Below are 17,500 nucleotides of genomic sequence, written 5' to 3'. Positions count from 1 at the left end.
TCATTTATAATATTGATTACTATAATTGTTTATCATTATACCATATTTGTAACATTTATAAACATCTCCAACTCTACCTGCATAAGACATAACAAAAACAAATGACTTTCCCCAAAGCATTATTTTACAAAGCATTGAAATCTGATCTTTTGCATATCTCTGAGAAGTCTGATCTCTTCCGTGATGTATAAACAGGAATCCATCCAATATGTTTATACCTTTAGAAACACAAAGACCTGTGGCCTGTTCCTGGGGGGCTTGAAGGTTTTATAATTACTAATTAGAGTTAATAATAAGCATCTTCGTGCATGGCTCCAGTGGGACTGCACAGAGTGGGAAAATATACACACATCTCTAGAGAATCCTGCACTCACCAGGAGAACCCAGAGATCACCTTGCCTTCGGGTCTCAACTGCTTCCCCAGACGCACATTGGCCAGAAATAGGATGATTTGTTGATATGGAGACTATCATACAGGATTCACTGGCTAAATGAAATTTAAAAGCATCATGAGATCCTCAGTGAGCTATGACTGAGACATTGGAAAAAAAAAAGACTGGGTGGCTATGTGACATGAGCATATTTGACAAAGTAGCAATTGATAAATGAATGAAAACATTAAAAGGTGAAAATATATGGAAATTATGCACAGCGCTCAAAGAGCCATATAACAGAAAAATGGGGTCTGGTCTTTCCAACGCCTCCCACTGGACCATTAACACCTCCTCACTAACACACAGCTCCTCACTAACACACCTCCTCACCTCCTCACTAACACACAGCTCCTCACTAACACACCTCCTCACTTCCTCACTAACACACAGCTCCTCACTAACACACCTCCTCACCTTCTCACTAACACACAGTTCCTCACTAACACACCTCCTCACTTCCTCACAGCTCCTCACTAACACACCTCCTCACCTCCTCACTAACACACAGCTCCTCACTAACACACCTCCTCACCTCCTCACTAACACACAGCTCCTCACTAACACACCTCCTCACCTCCTCACTAACACACAGCTCCTCACTAACACACCTCCTCACCTCCTCACTTCCTCACAGCTCCTCACTAACACACCTCCTCACCTCCTCACTAACACACAGCTCCTCACTAACACACCTCCTCACCTCCTCACTAACACACAGCTCCTCACTAACACACCTCCTCACCTCCTCACTAACACACAGCTCCTCACTAACACACCTCCTCACTAACACACCTCCTCACCTCCTCACTAACACACAGCTCCTCACTAACACACCTCCTCACTTCCTCACTAACACACAGCTCCTCACTAACACACCTCCTCACCTCCTCACTAACACACAGTTCCTCACTAACACACCTCCTCACTTCCTCACAGCTCCTCACTAACACACCTCCTCACCTCCTCACTAACACACAGCTCCTCACTAACACACCTCCTCACCTCCTCACTAACACACAGCTCCTCACTAACACACCTCCTCACCTCCTCACTAACACACAGCTCCTCACTAACACACCTCCTCACTAACAAACAGCTCCTCACTAACACACCTCCTCACCTCCTCACTAACACACAGCTCCTCACTAACACACCTCCTCACTAACACACAGCTCCTCACTAACACACCTCCTCACTAACACACAGCTCCTCACTAACACACCTCCTCACCTCCTCACTAACACACAGCTCCTCACTAACACACCTCCTCACTAACACACAGCTCCTCACTAACACACCTCCTCACCTCCTCACTAACACACAGCTCCTCACTAACACACCTCCTCACCTCCTCACTAACACACAGCTCCTCACTAACACACCTCCTCACTAACACACAGCTCCTCACTAACACACCTCCTCACCTCCTCACTAACACAGCTCCTCACTAACACACCTCCTCACCTCCTCACTAACACACCTCCTCACTAACACAGCTCCTCACTAACACAGCTCCTCACTAACACACCTCCTCATTAACACACCTCCTCACTAACGCACAGCTCCTCTGTAGTGTGATGGTGTCAGATTGACGCAGAACCACACAGAGAGCATGTACGGTTTCACACTGTCATCATTGTGCACCCCACAGGCGGAGGGAGAAAAGCCACACGCCGAGGCTGAAGAAAAACTGAAGAAGTAGAGAGAGCCTTTTATCCCTGCCTTCTTTACTGTTTCTTCAGCCAGAGAAAACCACACAATCTTAAACTCTTCTCTTATGATTTCATCTCTCCATTGAGCCACAAATCGAACTCCAATCCCACAGTCTGTTTGAAACTCCTGGGTGTCATTTCACTTTGCTCTGATAATTCAAATAATAAACACATTAGAAACTGCAGAGTAGGGAAATGGCACGAGGAAAACGCTGTGTATATACGTAGCTGTCAATCAAAGGTTTAGGGCAAGGCAGAGGTGGTACTTCATGTGATGAAATTCCAGTGCTATATTATTCCTCACCACTAGGGGCTCTAACGAGCTTTAAAAACTTCCCCTCTAAGGTCTGCCATTGTGCTGAGGCGTTTGAGGATAGATGCAATAAAAAAGGTCAAGCTCTGACATGATTGGAGAAAACAGGCAACAAAATTTATTGCTGGTTTTCAGTGCAGTTCAATTTGTCGTCTGCCATGCTGACCACACTTTTTTAAAAACATTTTTTTTACACATTTTTACATACTTTAAAACATGTAACAGCCACACTGCACTAATCACATCTATTAAAGACAGAAAGAACAATCTGTGCTTTTTGTAAAGCGGCTTGCGTGACACTGACCTCTCTTTCTCTCGTTGTGTGTATGGACTTTAGGCACTTCCTTGATTAGTTCAAAGAGCCCCTGATTAGAAAGGCAACATTGTATATAAGACCCTACAGCAACACGACACGTCCCAGAAGCCTTTGGGGCTTTTGGAAATGAACTGTAAACATGAGACAGAAGAACAACACCGTATGGTGACAGTCGCTGTTAGAAGGTTAAGTGTGTTAGCTGCTCAAGGCGCAGCGGAAAGGGTGGTGCAGGACGTGTAGCAGGACCCCTCTACACCTCATACTGCCCCCCAGCAGAAATCACACAGCAGTATTGCTGGAGAGCTGCTCTTTTATGCCTTTAAATTCACCTTTGGGCCAAATTTGCACAGACCGAGTCATTGCGGTCAACAGGCACATGCTACAGTATGTGCCAACTTACATATTTCATCGAGTTAAAAAAAAGAAAAGAAAAACAAATGTGAATTTTGCATTCCAGTGGCTGTCTGTAGAACGCTATACATGGCCTCTTCTGACACTACAGGCATCCCACAGGGCTGCTTCATGGTCCAACAGGCACAGCTGACTCCCACAGACCTAAAGCACAGTCCAGGTGACCCCACAGACCTAAAGCACAGTCCAGGTGACCCCACAGACCTAAAGCACAGTCCAGGTGACCCCACAGACCTAAAGCACAGTCCAGGTGACCCCACAGACCTAAAGCACAGTCCAGGTGACCCCACAGACCTAAAGCACAGTCCATGTGACCCCACAGACCTAAAGCACAGTCCATGTGACCCCACAGACCTAAAGCACAGTCCAGGTGACCCCACAGACCTAAAGCACAGTCCAGGTGACCCCACAGACCTAAAGCACAGTCCATGTGACCCCACAGACCTAAAGCACAGTCCAGGTGACCCCACAGACCTAAAGCACAGTCCAGGTGACCCCACAGACCTAAAGCACAGTCCAGGTGGGGCAACTGGGTCTACTTGGGCTACTGGAGGAACATCACACCCACAACTCCTTAGGTAATGCCAGCTAGTTCGTAATAGGCTGCTATCACTATGGAAACATCTGCCCGTGGCCTGGGTGTGTGTGTGTGTGTGCTGAATAGGTCATGTAATTCCAGACCATGTAGATCCTGGCTCTGTATGAGCATGTGTGTGTGTATGTGTGTGTGTGTGTGTGTGTGTGTGTGTGTGTGTGTGTGTGTGTGTGTATGTGTGTGTGTGTGTGTGTGTGTGTGTGTGTGTGTGTGTGTGTGTGTGTGTGTGTGTCTGTTTGTGTGTTTTACAGATGTTGGCCCAGAGAGATGAATATGTAACACACTAGCAGCCCAGGAGCACCAGTAAAACCTGCAGGGCACAAATTGTACAGATTTTTATTGACTTTTATCTGACATCTAGGTCTTAAATTAGGAATGTGTGTGTGTGTGTGTGTGTGTGTGTGTGTGTGTGTGTGTAAGAGAGAGAGAGTTTGTGTGCATGTGTGAATAGTGTGTTTTACTGCATAGGCAAGAGAGAGAAAGCGAGAGATAGAGAGAGCGAGAGAGAGAGAGAGATAGAGAGCGAGAGAGAGAGAGAGAGAGAGCGAGAGAGAGAGAAAGAGAGAGAGAGAGCAAGAGAGAGAGAGAGAGAAAGAGAGAGAGAGAGAGCGAGAGAGAGAGAGAGAGAGAGAGAGCGAGAGAGAGAGAGAGAGAGAGAGAGGGGAAGGAGGGAGACAAAAAGAGAGGCAGAAATGGACTGTTATTATTAACACCGCCATTACAGTAACTCTTTTGCTTGTCTTCTTGAATGCAGGTCTTGAGGCTGTACTTGTTATGTTTGGGCAACACAGCACTCAGCACGCAGGCACGCCAATAAAGCATCTATGAGCTGCAATCGTGGATGGAGGAAGGGCTGGGTGCTCAGGTAGGGAGCTAGGCGGGCTCCTGTCCTGGAGCTTTGCTTCCTGCAGTAGGGCTTATCACTGTTGTGTGTGTGTGTGTGTGTGTGTGTGTGTGTCTTTTGGGAACCTCACAACCAACACGGCTGCTGCTGACAGGGCTGGTCCAGTGCATGTGTGGTGTGCCCTCTGAGAGAACCTACTACTCACCAGTCTCCCCAGGGCTAGCCCCAGCCAGCCAGACTGGAATTAAATCACTGGTACATTTTTAAAATACAGTGCTCACCGGCGGGATCACGCCACAACTTACGAGGAATCACAACGATCACTCACTCATTTGTTCTTTTTATTTGGCTGTAACTGAACGAACAGGTCCCATGAAAGGAAACATCAGCACCAAACGTAGTCCGTGCATGTTTACAGGGTTGGAATCTGTGCCTTGCTCTGGGCTCACGTGTGTTTGTTGGGCTTTTACCTTCCCTTGAAATATGTGAAAGGAAACACACACGTTTTTGTGAGATCTCCTTGGCCTGTCTCATGCCTTCCTGTGCTTTCCATAATATGACTTTATACATGTGAAGTAAAAGTTATCTCACTGAAGTTCCTTGTGTGTTTATAAATCGTATATTATACGGCTGAAGTTCAAACAGCCAGCCGCAAATGCACAAATTTGTCTCACATCATGTCTCATAAAAATTATCGTACGATCAACTCCTATTTATACTCATTATAATGCATTGGGAGTGAAGACTATGAAGATTATGATCTTGTTTTCATGATACAGCCCCTTTTATAACTAGGAGTACATTTAAAGAAAAAAGAGTCCATTATCTATCATGGAAGAACAATTCAGTAAGTATATTCCAACAAAGTATTAAGAACTTTGTTGTCAACAAAGCCAAAGCATTTTACGTCTATCTGGGAAGCTGACATTGGTGGAGCGGGCCAGTTTGACAGAAGTGCAGGGATGAAGCATTAACAGCAACGTTCAGGAGAGACATGTCCATATGGACAACCTTTACACACCTGTGTCCAGTGTGACGCCTCAGTGGCTGGAACCCGGTCCGCGAAGACTGAAAAGGTCCAGTTTCCTCCCACTGTACAACAGTAGCTCAGTGTTCTATACTTGCGTGCGTGCATCCTCTGTGATGCACTGAGGCACTAATGTCTGCACAGGTGCAGCTCAGCACTGGACACATTTAATATTAGTCTTCAGCTTTGTCTGCCCCTTCCAACATCATTAGACTATGCAAACAAACAGCAGGAGAGATGGGGTAAGAGAGAGAACAGGAGAGAGGGAGAGGTGGGGTGGGGGGCGCCAGAGCAAACATTATCCCTCTGAAAGAGCCTATTCATGGGCATCCTCACATCAGAGTGTCCTGCATTCTTCTGCTATTTACTGCAGCCCAGGGTTCCTCTCAGAGGGACAGCAAACGAGAAAAGAAAGCGAGAAGGGGGGGACAGTTGGAGTGAGTGAGACAGAGAGAGAAAGAGAGAGAGAGAGAGAGAGAGAGAGAGAGAGAGAGAGAGAGAGAGAGATGAGAAGCTCGGCTCATGCTTTTAGTCGGAGCCTCTCTAGGCCCATGCTGAACAGTTTCACCAGGAGAACCTGAGGACTTCCTGTTTAATGCCTCGTAACTTCAGTTCCTAGTGCAGTGCCAACACCGGGACAAAGACCTAAAACAGGAACCAACATATTCCTCAGCTGCTCGCCAAGGTCCACTTCTCTGTGACAAGCGAATGCTTTGAATATAGAGAAACTAAAGGAATAAGCTTGTGTCAGTTCCAGGTGCATCCGTCAGTTTCACAGCGTCTGGACCCAGTGCAGCCTCACCACAGAACTGAATGAACTCAGACGCAGCAACAGTCCAACTGCCGGTACAGCTCTCTGCCATATTTCAGCTCACATCTGTTCAGTTACACGATTCACCCCAGAAAATGGCGACCTTTCATCTGAAAATAACCAAAGTTCCACGTGAAATGGCCTGAGATGGCCTCTCTTAAAGGAGCCGAGGGCGGGCGCCCGCCCCTCACCCTGAAACACCTCTCCTCCCAGTGCCCGGTCGGGTCACAGCCCGTAACGCAGCCGAAGCGTGACTGGCACAGCTCCTGTGTTGCAGCTCTCCAAGGAGGAGGAGGAGGAGGAGGAAGATGCGGAGAAGATCCTGTCTGCAGGTCCTTTTATTTTTAGCTGGCTGCAGCTGGGCAGCTGCGGTGTGCGGTACACTCCTGATGTGGGTGGCCTCACCATGCAGCGAGGAAGAGGAGGAGCGGTAAGGAGATGGAGAGCAGGAGAAGAGCAGAGAGATTACTCCAGTAACCCTGCAATTGGCAGTGCAAAATGGTTACAGATACAGCACTGATAAGGAGCAGGATACAAACAAGTCTCAACATCCCCAAGTGACTGTCAAATGTACTTTCTCTCTCTTACGTTTTTTTTTTCTCTCTCTCTCTCTCTCTCTCTCTCTCTCTCTCTCTCTCTCTCTCTCTCTCTCTCTCTCTCACACACACACACACTCACACACACACACACACTGAAACATCATGCTCCATGGCTCTGACTTTGTTCACACCCAGTTCCAGTATACTGTGTGTATGAATGGTAGACAGGAAATGGAGTGCGGTATTAAGGGAGGGCACAGATATGGCAACAGGATATGCACCTCCCTGTGTGGCCATCCCTGAATCTTCCACTGTGTGATAGGTGGTAGTGGTGTAAGAGTAGGTGAGAGGCACACTGCTCCTGCAGTGCTAGACGAGAGGTAGAAACACAGACCGATTGGAAGAGTTTCATTGTACAAGGCCATATTTGCCATACGTTTGCCCAGGTACATGTTTTAGGGCTACAAGCTGAAAAAAGCATCACTTTGCAATGCTTTGTAGACACCTGGACATTCAGTCCTGAAAGAAAGCAGGCCAACATCACCACAAAGAATTTATTAGACCAACAAAGGACACACCTACGACATACCTACCACACAAACCATATGAAATACTAAGTGAACTCAGACACACAGTCTTTCTCAATCACATTTGTACAACATGGACTCAGGAACAGACACACACACACACACACACACACAAACACACACCCACTGCCCTCAGTGAGTCTTGAGTGGGTGTGTGGTAACAATGGTCCGTGGGTTAGTGAAGGCAGATCTGTCTGAGTCTTCTACATAACCCTTTAATATAAGCCCTTTTAAACTGCAGTAGGCCATCAGAAGTCACTATACCCTGTAATTGACCTTAAAAATACTTTTGGAAGAGGTCGGAGGCAATGTCATTGGCCAGTGGCCCAACCGGTGGCTGCGTTGCTGGAGCGCCAAGGAGCCTGGGAAGGCTTCGCCGTGTATATTTAGGGCTCTGTCCTTTGATTGGGGATAAGAGACACACAGATAATGCCAGTCTGCATGTAAAACCACGCACATCTGCCCTGAGGTGCCCCCCTGTGGTACGCACTCCTTTCCCAAGGCCACGGGAAACAGGTCCAGGCTGGCAGGAGACTGACAGGAAGCAGACAGGAAGCAGACTGGAGGCAGACAGGAAGCAGACAGGAAGCAGACAGGAAACAGACTGGAGGCAGACAGGAAGCAGACAGGAATCACACAGGGGGTGGTACTGCCTTTGAGGGAAACCTGGTCCCATCCTGCATTGGGACTCACCCAGCAGCAATGAAATCTGCCTCTTTGATGATACATACTGTTCATCAGAATAAACTAAACCTTTCTTTAATACTATTAAAGAAAAAAAACAACAACAAAAAAAAGCCCAAACTAAATAAAAATGGGAACTAAATCAAAAATTGAAGTGAAAAATGACAACAAATAAACAAAAAACATCAGCATGAAAACTAAAGCTAACTTTAAAATTTCACAGGGAAATAGAAATAAAATGGTAATAAAAACTGCATTAAACACAATCATTGCAATGGTGTACATGTACTACTGGTAGTTGTTTATACATGTTGATTTATTCATGGTGAAATGGTTTTGCTGAAGCTACTGATGCTAAGCTTTCAGGTCCCTATACCTACGAAGCTTCAACTAGCTTCCCAGTCCTGGCGGGGACAAGAGCTCAGGGCTTTCTCCCCGAGCATGGGTCGCGCTTCCACCTCGTGTCCAGGAAGGGTGTGGGCAGTTCCTCGTTTAAAGACCTTGGCACCTGACTAATTTATGTGATGGATCAAAATATAAAATGAGCTCCATGTGTCTTGCAAAGTTTCCAGAGGCCTGAGAGTGATGTAAAGATATAAAGAATCTCTCATAGCACAAACCAAGCCAGACAATTGGCTTCTGCTTTTCGAACATTATATCAAAGCAGATCTAAATTACCCTCTCTCCTGTGGTTAGTTTGTGTTATCATTTGTAAATCGCCTACTAATTATGTAAGACTAGCATGACCACAGTGTCAGCCTCTACAAGTAAAAACTCTAGTCTCTGCCAAACATGTGTGAAGCTACTGTTAAGATTTACTGCAAACTGTTGTAGTGAAAGTGCCTGAGCACTGCGCAGCGATGCACGTCCAGAACCGCTTGAACTTCACGTGCTGTGCTGTGATATTACACAGCACTTATAAAACTTTACATACAACTCCTACAACTCTTCTTCCCTTTCCCATTGTTTTCTGCCATATTGGAAACATTTAAATTCATAAACAATGAAATAGTTGAGTGGATGGGAACACTGCACTCGGGAGCCTATTCATTCTGGAACATTCTGTAATGTGCCAAGTGTGAGCGGTGCTGCATGCGTTTACCGAGCCAAATGACAGCAGTGTAAATGCTTTGCTACCGACCTGCGATCTTTTGAGACTCTCCGCACCCCGTGGCCCTGCGCTATTGTTCCCGAGGTGACACACATGGCAAACCGGCGTATTCTCGCCGCCTTGTAACCAGTGTGGCTGTCTGCCCGAGCTCAGAGGACGCTGAGTTCAGTTATGTAATTCCCTTCAGATGAGGTAAAGCGATATTTCTCCATTAACATAAGCCGTATTCCCCCCAAATGATCCGTCGTTCTTTGAATTTGTTTGCCCCATTCCTCCCCTCTTTGTCGTTCTTTTTGGCACAGGATGAAGGACAGAAAAGCAGGAGGGAAAAAGGCAGACAGAAGGAAAACAGAGGAGGAAGACAGATGAAGTGGACAACGAGGAGGCCATGCCACGTGCCCCGGACGATAGCGACGTCACCGGGACGCTGCCGAAGACAATTCTCACTAATGCAGTGTTTTGGTCAGTGACTAACATTGTGAAATTTTGGGGCAAAAGATTAGGTACATCACAGCCCTTAAACCGGTGCACGTCACTGGCCTAATCAAGATGATGGCCTAATGAATCAGTCAACTGGACACTATGTAGAGATTTCATCCTCTGTAGGTCCTCTGTGCTTTACATGTGCTTTATGCCAGGGCTTGTTTCAGAGGAGAGTTCTGTAAGGTGCTGTATGCTAGAACTGTGTTAGAGGGCCTGTCTATCAGAGCCACTAACTGTAAAGCATGCCCCAGGGATATGTATGAAATTCTTAGTTTATCAGTTTATCCATTACGTTGTTACGGTTGGAGACAGAGCTGGCTTTAATGAAAGATTACCTGTAGGAATGTGTCTCATAAGGTCTGCTGAGGTCCAAAACAAGCCTCACTCTGTGTCCATCACTGCGAAATCTCCGTAATGTTCTCTGAACTTTTTTCTCCCTGCTCCCACATCCCTTAGCTAATTACTCCGGCCATCCTTGCCATGAGTGACATTTTACCCCACTCACTGTTCCGCATCCCCCCTGCCCCACTCCCGATGGCCCTCTGACGGCAGGCAAAGCTAACAGAAACGTGGTTCCTCTACCCCCACTGGAGCGGCTGGACTTCGGAATCTGTGATGGCGCGCTAACTGGCGTGTGGCGCCCTCTTCCCGCTCAGTCAGCAGAGCGACGGGCCAGACCTTGGGCCAGACCTCGGGCCGCCCCGGGCCGCCCCGCTCCTGTGATAGATGAATGATAATAATAAGCGGCGCATTTTCTCTTTGCCGACGGGTTTGCGCTCATTCACCATCAGCTCCCCCTTTTTTGTGTGTTGTTTCTGGAACCTTCATCTTTATTCATCAACCACATAGCAGCGCTATGATGTCACACTGAGGCCCTGGTATTGGCTGGAGGTCATCAGCCACAGCTCGAGCGGGACAAAAACACACCAGAAGAACTCTTTTACGAGGGAACATGAAATTAGTGGTGAATCATCTCTGGCAACCATGTCATTATATTATTTTTTTCTTCTCACCAAAACGATTTCAATTGATCTAAATTTCCGTGAAATCAAACCCAAGTCTAGAAAAAGTGGCTCCGCATCTTAAAGACAAGACAACTATTTGACCATCTAGCCTACTTTGAGGGTTTTTTCTCTCTCTGGAAGCAAAACTGAAATTTTTCAAATGTTTATTCCTCCAAACTACACAAACAGATGTTCCTGGTTTTTTTTTGGTTAATTTGTCAGAGCAATTAAGCATTTGAGAATCATTAAATCTTCAAGCAAAAACCATGAGTGTAAACAGTATATCACTTTAATTACATCAGATGACATATGATGGCAAGAACTATTTTATACAGACAAAGAGATCCGTACCATACTCAGTTAGCTGCTGACCATCTTAAAAGAGCATAATACATACCCACAGTGGGGAAATTTCGAGAGCACGGAACCACGATGATAACATTCTGTATAAGCCATCGTAATGCCAATAATAATGCTTATTATAAACATTACTGTAGTATGTTTTAGTAGTATGCATAATAGCTTAAAATGCTCAGTTGCTTCATCAGTCATTTATCTTGTGGTCCACCTCAACCATACCCATTTTGGTAATTTAGCACCTAATTTACCAAACGTTTTCTAATCTAATTTAATCTACATCTGGACTTTGGTGGCAGTACAGCGTATAGGAGACAACACATGCAATCTTTCTTTCTCATCCTTTGGCTTTAACAGGTCTTGTCTTTAGTGATTCCATTACTGAAATTGTGACCTTGTTTCCTCGCAGATGACAGTTTTATGAATGACCCTGCTGCCCAAACATGGCATGGCACTGATAAAGCTAATAAAGCATTTCTGTACCGACCAGTAAGCTAATTCACAGATCTCAAAAATAGTCTGTATTAATTTGGCACTGTCAGAATAGGAGAGTTAGTACAGGGATCACCATAACAACTGCTCTGGGTCATCTGTAGGATCCAGGAAAGCTCAAATCATTCACCCTCTCCGCTGACCTCTCTGCTGACGTCTCCGACCCAGAGCCGTGAGCGAGGGTCAAGAGGTGTTGGCCTGGAAGCCCTTTGACCCATTGTACAGTGCGCCAGGGGGTGATGAGACACAGAAGGCCGTTTTCCTGAACTGTTAAGAACATTTGGAAGGGGTGAGTGAGAGAGAGAATGCTGCATCAGAGCGCATGCAACAACTTGCCTTCAGACCAGGAACCCGAGCCCTAAAGTGTCCACCGCAAGTGAAAACGCACGCGACCCCTCGACCGACGGCGGTACGACTGAGGCGGCGACTCCACGCGTCCTGTCGGACTCTCGGTCCCTCTACTGTGGGCTTCGCACCCCAGCACCGCAGCTATCGGGAACACATCTAGCCCGACGGAATGTGACCCTGCATTGCTGAGCGCATCTGAGATTTATGGGGCTGCGGCAGGCTTTGCATGTGGCAAGCAGATGGTGGCATCACAGCCTCCTTCTTCTTTCGCTCTCTTTCTCCTCACTGCTCTGCGTATCAGTGCTGATTCTGCAGGCAGCTCACTCCTCCCCCAACCCAAACATGTCACTCATTCTCAGTGCACACCCACGCACACGCACACACACACACACACACACGCACACACGTCTCAATGCAACTCATCATTCAGCCTCCCCTTTCTCTGTTAAACTCCAGCTCCAATCAGCACTCTCATTAGAGAGTTAGCATCTTTCCTGGTCTGCTCACAGCACATGCTCAACACACACACACACACACACACACACAGTCACACAGAATAACCTTCCAGTCAACTTCTCAACATCTCCCCGAAGCCTTCCACAAGGCTCTAGGCCTGTGCATCCAGCCAAATCCCAACCGTAGCCATTACGGCAGGACAAGAGCCAACCAAATCTCATATCAGCTTCAGGGGCCATTTATATTGGCGTGCCTTAAAGGCTAATGTATACAGGCATGCCTTAAAGGCTAATGTATACTGCCACTCATCACTGGATGCCTTCTTGTCATTATTCCTGATTGTGTCTGACAACTGCTAAATGAGACATTTTCCGACACTGCGGCAGCGCCGAGAATAATTTCATGCTTTTCACCTCGATTCTTCATCTTTCCCACGGGGGCCCTGAATCTCATGAGGCACAGATCCGCTCACACACAACCGCCCGTTCTCTTCTCATCTGACACAACTGGACGAGGGAGCGAAGGCAGACACACATGCGCACACACGACTCACGCTCCACAATCACATTCTTAAATGAATGCACACATCCTCACATGGCCACGCGTGAGTATGCACGTGTACAAAAGTACACACAGGCGTGCGTGCACACGGACACGTGCGCACGCACATATCCTCAAGGAGACACACACACACACACACATGCACACAAAGAGACACACACACATACACACACAAGGAAACACACACGCATACACACACAAGGAGACACACACACACACAAGGAGACACACACACACACACACGCACACACACATGCACACAAGGAGACACACACATACACACACAAGGAGACACACACACATACACACACAGGGAGACACACACACACACACACACACACACACAAGGAGACGCATCCTTTTTTAATTCTTCTGAATGTTAATTAATAATAGCTTGAGCTTGCTGGCTCATAATTCCAGAGTGAGTAAGTTTCCTCTCTCTCACTTTGCCCTCGGCGGCACTCCTGCAGAGTGTGGGCAGACTGAGGTGGAACATCAGCTACAAATGTCTTGTCTGTACAACAGAGTCAAGCTGGGTCATGTGGCAGGACGGTACACAGTACGGTCTACATCTATGCACAAGACGACATGGGCTTATCCAGACAATAAACCCAGAGAAACTCTCTGGCTTCCCAGCCTCACTGTCTGGAAAGGCAGGAGAAAATGTGTGCGAGTGTGACCTGCTAGGCGCACTGCCACTGGGAGTCGCCCCTGGCGAGGAGCTGCTCTCCGTTAATCGGACAGAAGGCCAGCATCCCACAGGACTCTCCCAACGGCATCTCTCTCCCCCCGCAGCTCTGACCGGCCACGATGAAAGCTGATCACGCTGCAGTACGGCGCCAGGACTAAGGCCAGAATTCGGCTGGGGGAACTGGTCCTAAATCAGTCTAAAAAGGAGGATTTCGACACAGACTTCTATTGGCTGCACTGGTCCCACTGCAGGGAAGTGGGCAGTGATCCTCAGCACTGCAGCTGTTTAACTGGATACTCCGTGTGATTTATTCGTCCTTCCTCTGGCTGGGAGCTAAAGGTCGGACTCATAGTTGTGGCGGTCGGATGGTGCCGGTGTACAGAATAACGTGAGGTTGCTGAGCGAAAAAAGGAGTTGTTGGAAATAACACTCAACAACAGCAGGTTTTTGGAATGGTGGACCTGGCTGCGCTGTGGCAGCTGACTGTTTAGCCATCTCCCCGTACTCCTGCTTTGTGTATGTCCAAGTGCCTAAAACCCTGTCCCTGTAGTGCTTTTAGTGTGCTCCTCTCTCTCTCTCTCGCACACACACTCTCACACATACAGACACAGCTGTGTTTATACCATTCGAGGAGTGTGTGCACGAGTGCGTCCACGATCTGGATTCGTGTGGCTGCCCATGCCGTTCCACATTCTCACAACTCCACCACATGACCTCAGCAGGAAGGCGTCTAAGTCGGGTGAGAGTAGAGGATGCAGTCTGGACCCAGTCCACCATAGCACTCCCCGCATCGCTCTCTTTCTCTCTCCATCTCTCTTTCTCTCTCGCTCCCGTTTTCCCAGGCTTCCATTCTCCCTCATTTCCTCTCCGTGTGCGCATTTTTCTCCACCTCCACTCTCCTACCTACTGTGCAGTGCGGAGTTCGATTTACTGCCCTCACTAGCAGCAGACTATTGATACAGGAGTGAGCATGACGGAGCTCCTCCTGGCAAAAAGTTTGGATGTGTAAAGTGAAGTTACTGAAGAGTGAGTAGAGGGTCCAGCTGAGACTCTCCTGTCCCGCCCCACAAACACACAAACGAACGTCTGGAGAGGATGTGGATGAAAGCTCTTTATCACACTTATCTCATCTCAGAGCGCAAGACATACACACCCACACACAGAAAATAAATGGCAGTTATCCACATGACACTTCTAAATGAACACACGCACACACACACGCATGGAGCATGACCCTAGGACTAGGGAAGAATCTGGAGAAACCCTAGAGGAATCTGGCTCCGATACCCTGCAGCATATCCAAGTTTGAATTGGAATTGAACGGTCACCATCAGTGCGAATATTTCAGGAACAGTCCATGATAAATGTATTGGCAACAGACAAGCTGTCCTCAAAAGTAAAAAAGTGCATAAGTACTCACACTGGACAGAGTACTGGTACTGACAGAGCTGGTACTGGCAGGGCTGGTACTGACAGAGCCGGTACTGACAGAGCCGGTACTGACAGAGCCGGTATTGACAGGGCTGGTACTGACAGAGTTGGTACTGACAGAGCCGGTACTGACAGGGCCGGTACTGACAGAGTTGGTACTGACAGGGCTGGTACTGACAGAACTGGTACTGACAGAGCTGGTACTGACAGAGTTGGTACTGACAGGGCTGGTACTGACAGAACTGGTACTGACAGAGCTGGTACTGTTATGAACTCACCATGGCCACATAGCCCTTAAATTACACCGGTTATTCTTTTATAAGAAAATTCCCAAAGCTCTGTAAACTAAAGAGAATACATACTGGGAATGCCATAGTACATGGAGATATTTAAGAGCCCTGGAGTGCATGATTGCTTCATGACTACTGGACCAGACACACACACATGCACATGTGCCCATGCACGCACAAAAGAAAAATTGGAAGCAAATTATTCACTGAAGTTGACAGCATAGGTTTTCTTTTATCCACATATAATTCAGTTCATAAGAAAAAGATACATCATAAAAACATACATTTCCCACAAGAAGCGCTTGTTATCCACTTTAAACAGACGTGATTCTTCTCTCTGCACACGGACCCTGGTGACCTCCTAGACGGCACCAGGCCGAGACCCAGAGCTTCTCACCCTTGATGAAGGCCAGAATCTGGAGCTTGTACTTTATGACTGACTCGCTCGATGTTGGTTTAACATGAAGGTGTTTAGAAAAGCATAAAACATGACATATTTACCACATCGATAACACAAGAACTGCGCTGATATTATACAGCTTTTTAAAATAAACCTCCTTTTAAAACCATCAAAGCAAAACGTTTTTTTTCTCGAAAGTCATGAACAAAATGTAACAACAAAAGTAAAATTAGAAAAGATGGAATGAGTATGATTTAAGGGGCCTGCTAAAGTCTGTCAAAACACTGAAGAATTCTATATACGTATGTTTTTTGTGTATGTGTGTATGTATGCGTGTGTCTGTGTGTGTGTGTGTGAGTGTGTGTGTGTGTCTGTGTGTGTGTGTGCATGTGTGCATGTTTATACGTGTATATGTGTGTGTATATGTGTGTGTTTGTGTGTGTGTGTGTGTGCATCTGTGTATGTTCATACGTGTGTGTGTCTGTGTATGTGTGTGTATATGTGTGTGTGTGTGAGTGTGTGTGTGTAAATTACTTGGGAAGGACTGTGTTTTCTGTTATTTGGCTCCCTCCCTACCCTAGCCTGTTGGTTTGCTACAGATTTCCTGTAATTTACTAGATTAGTGTTTGGTGCGATCAATCTCTGAGTCTCACAACCATGTAGATCAGGTCAGAAAATAAGAACAAACAACCTCCAGTACCACATATTCCCACGCAGGTCTTCCTGAGAGCTGCCAGATCTGAGCCAACCTCTAGCCAGCATTCAGTAAATGCCCAGCCAGTATTTAGTGAGCTCTGTTAGCCTGTGCTCAGCCACTGCTTAGCTAGCATTCAGTCCACACAGTCAGGCTCTGTCCAGCATTTGGCTTGCATTTGGCCAGCATTTATAATAATAATAATAATAATACATTTAATTTCAATATACCTTTCAAAACTTCAGTGTCACAGTGCAGAGTGCAGACACTTAAATAAAGCAAAATATACATAATTCGGCAAAATAGCAATATATGTGCAATGAACGGGAAAACAAAGGGAAGGAGTTAAAACAAAGTGCAGTTTTAAGAATATGGCATGGTGGACAAATATGTTTTTATTCTCTTCTGGAATACTCACGGAGAGTCTAAAAGGTACAGGCATAAAGGGAGATGCGTTCCATAGTCATGGTGGATAATTACTGAACACTCAAGCTCCTACCAACAAGAGACAGAACTGAGGAGTGCAGAGGAGTGTAGAGCAGTGTAGCTGAAGAGTGTAGAGGAGTGTAGAAGAGTGTAGCTGAAGAGTGTGGAGGAGTGTTGAGCAATGTAGAGAAGAGTAACTGAGGTGTGTAGAGGAGTGTAGCTGGAGAGTGTAGAGGAGTGTAGCTGGAGAGTGTAGAGGAGTGTAGAAGAGTGTAGCTGAAGAGTGTAGAGGAGTGTTGAGCAGTGTAGAGGAGTGTAGCTGAGCAGTGTAACTGAGGTGTGTAGAGGAGTGTAGCTGGAGAGTGTAGAGGAGTGTAGAAGAGTGAAGGTGAGGGGGATTGTACAGTTCTCAGTGGAGAGTAATCTTAAAGAGGTGTAAAGGAATTAAACCATGAAATGTTTTAAATATTAGGGCCAATATTT

At 46.7% G+C, this 17,500-nt stretch overlaps 1 protein-coding gene across 10 annotated transcripts in view; it reads right to left on the bottom strand.

Annotated features, from left to right (window-relative positions):
* znf469 (zinc finger protein 469) overlaps positions 1 to 17,500 on the bottom strand; it is a 185,001-nt gene that overhangs the window by 56,094 nt on the left and 111,407 nt on the right. For 2 of the 10 annotated variants that reach the window (XR_014123064.1, XM_081711845.1), the window contains one exon: positions 1,594 to 4,241. The exons of 6 other annotated variants lie outside the window; for them this stretch is intronic. Coding sequence is in view for 1 of the 4 variants with exons in the window: in XM_081711850.1 (XP_081567976.1) it covers positions 6,865 to 6,942 (78 nt within the window). In the remaining 3 variants the exon portion in view is untranslated. Of the gene's footprint in view, positions 1 to 1,593; positions 4,242 to 4,530; positions 6,943 to 17,500 lie in introns of those variants that run through there. 2 more of the 10 variants (XM_081711850.1, XM_081711846.1) reach the window with 1 other exon arrangement.

This window comes from Electrophorus electricus, chromosome 4, assembly GCF_041902795.1.
Source record: "Electrophorus electricus isolate QZ-2024a chromosome 4, ASM4190279v1, whole genome shotgun sequence".
NCBI lineage: Eukaryota > Metazoa > Chordata > Actinopteri > Gymnotiformes > Gymnotidae > Electrophorus > Electrophorus electricus.
This window is presented reverse-complemented; position numbering and strand designations above follow the sequence as displayed.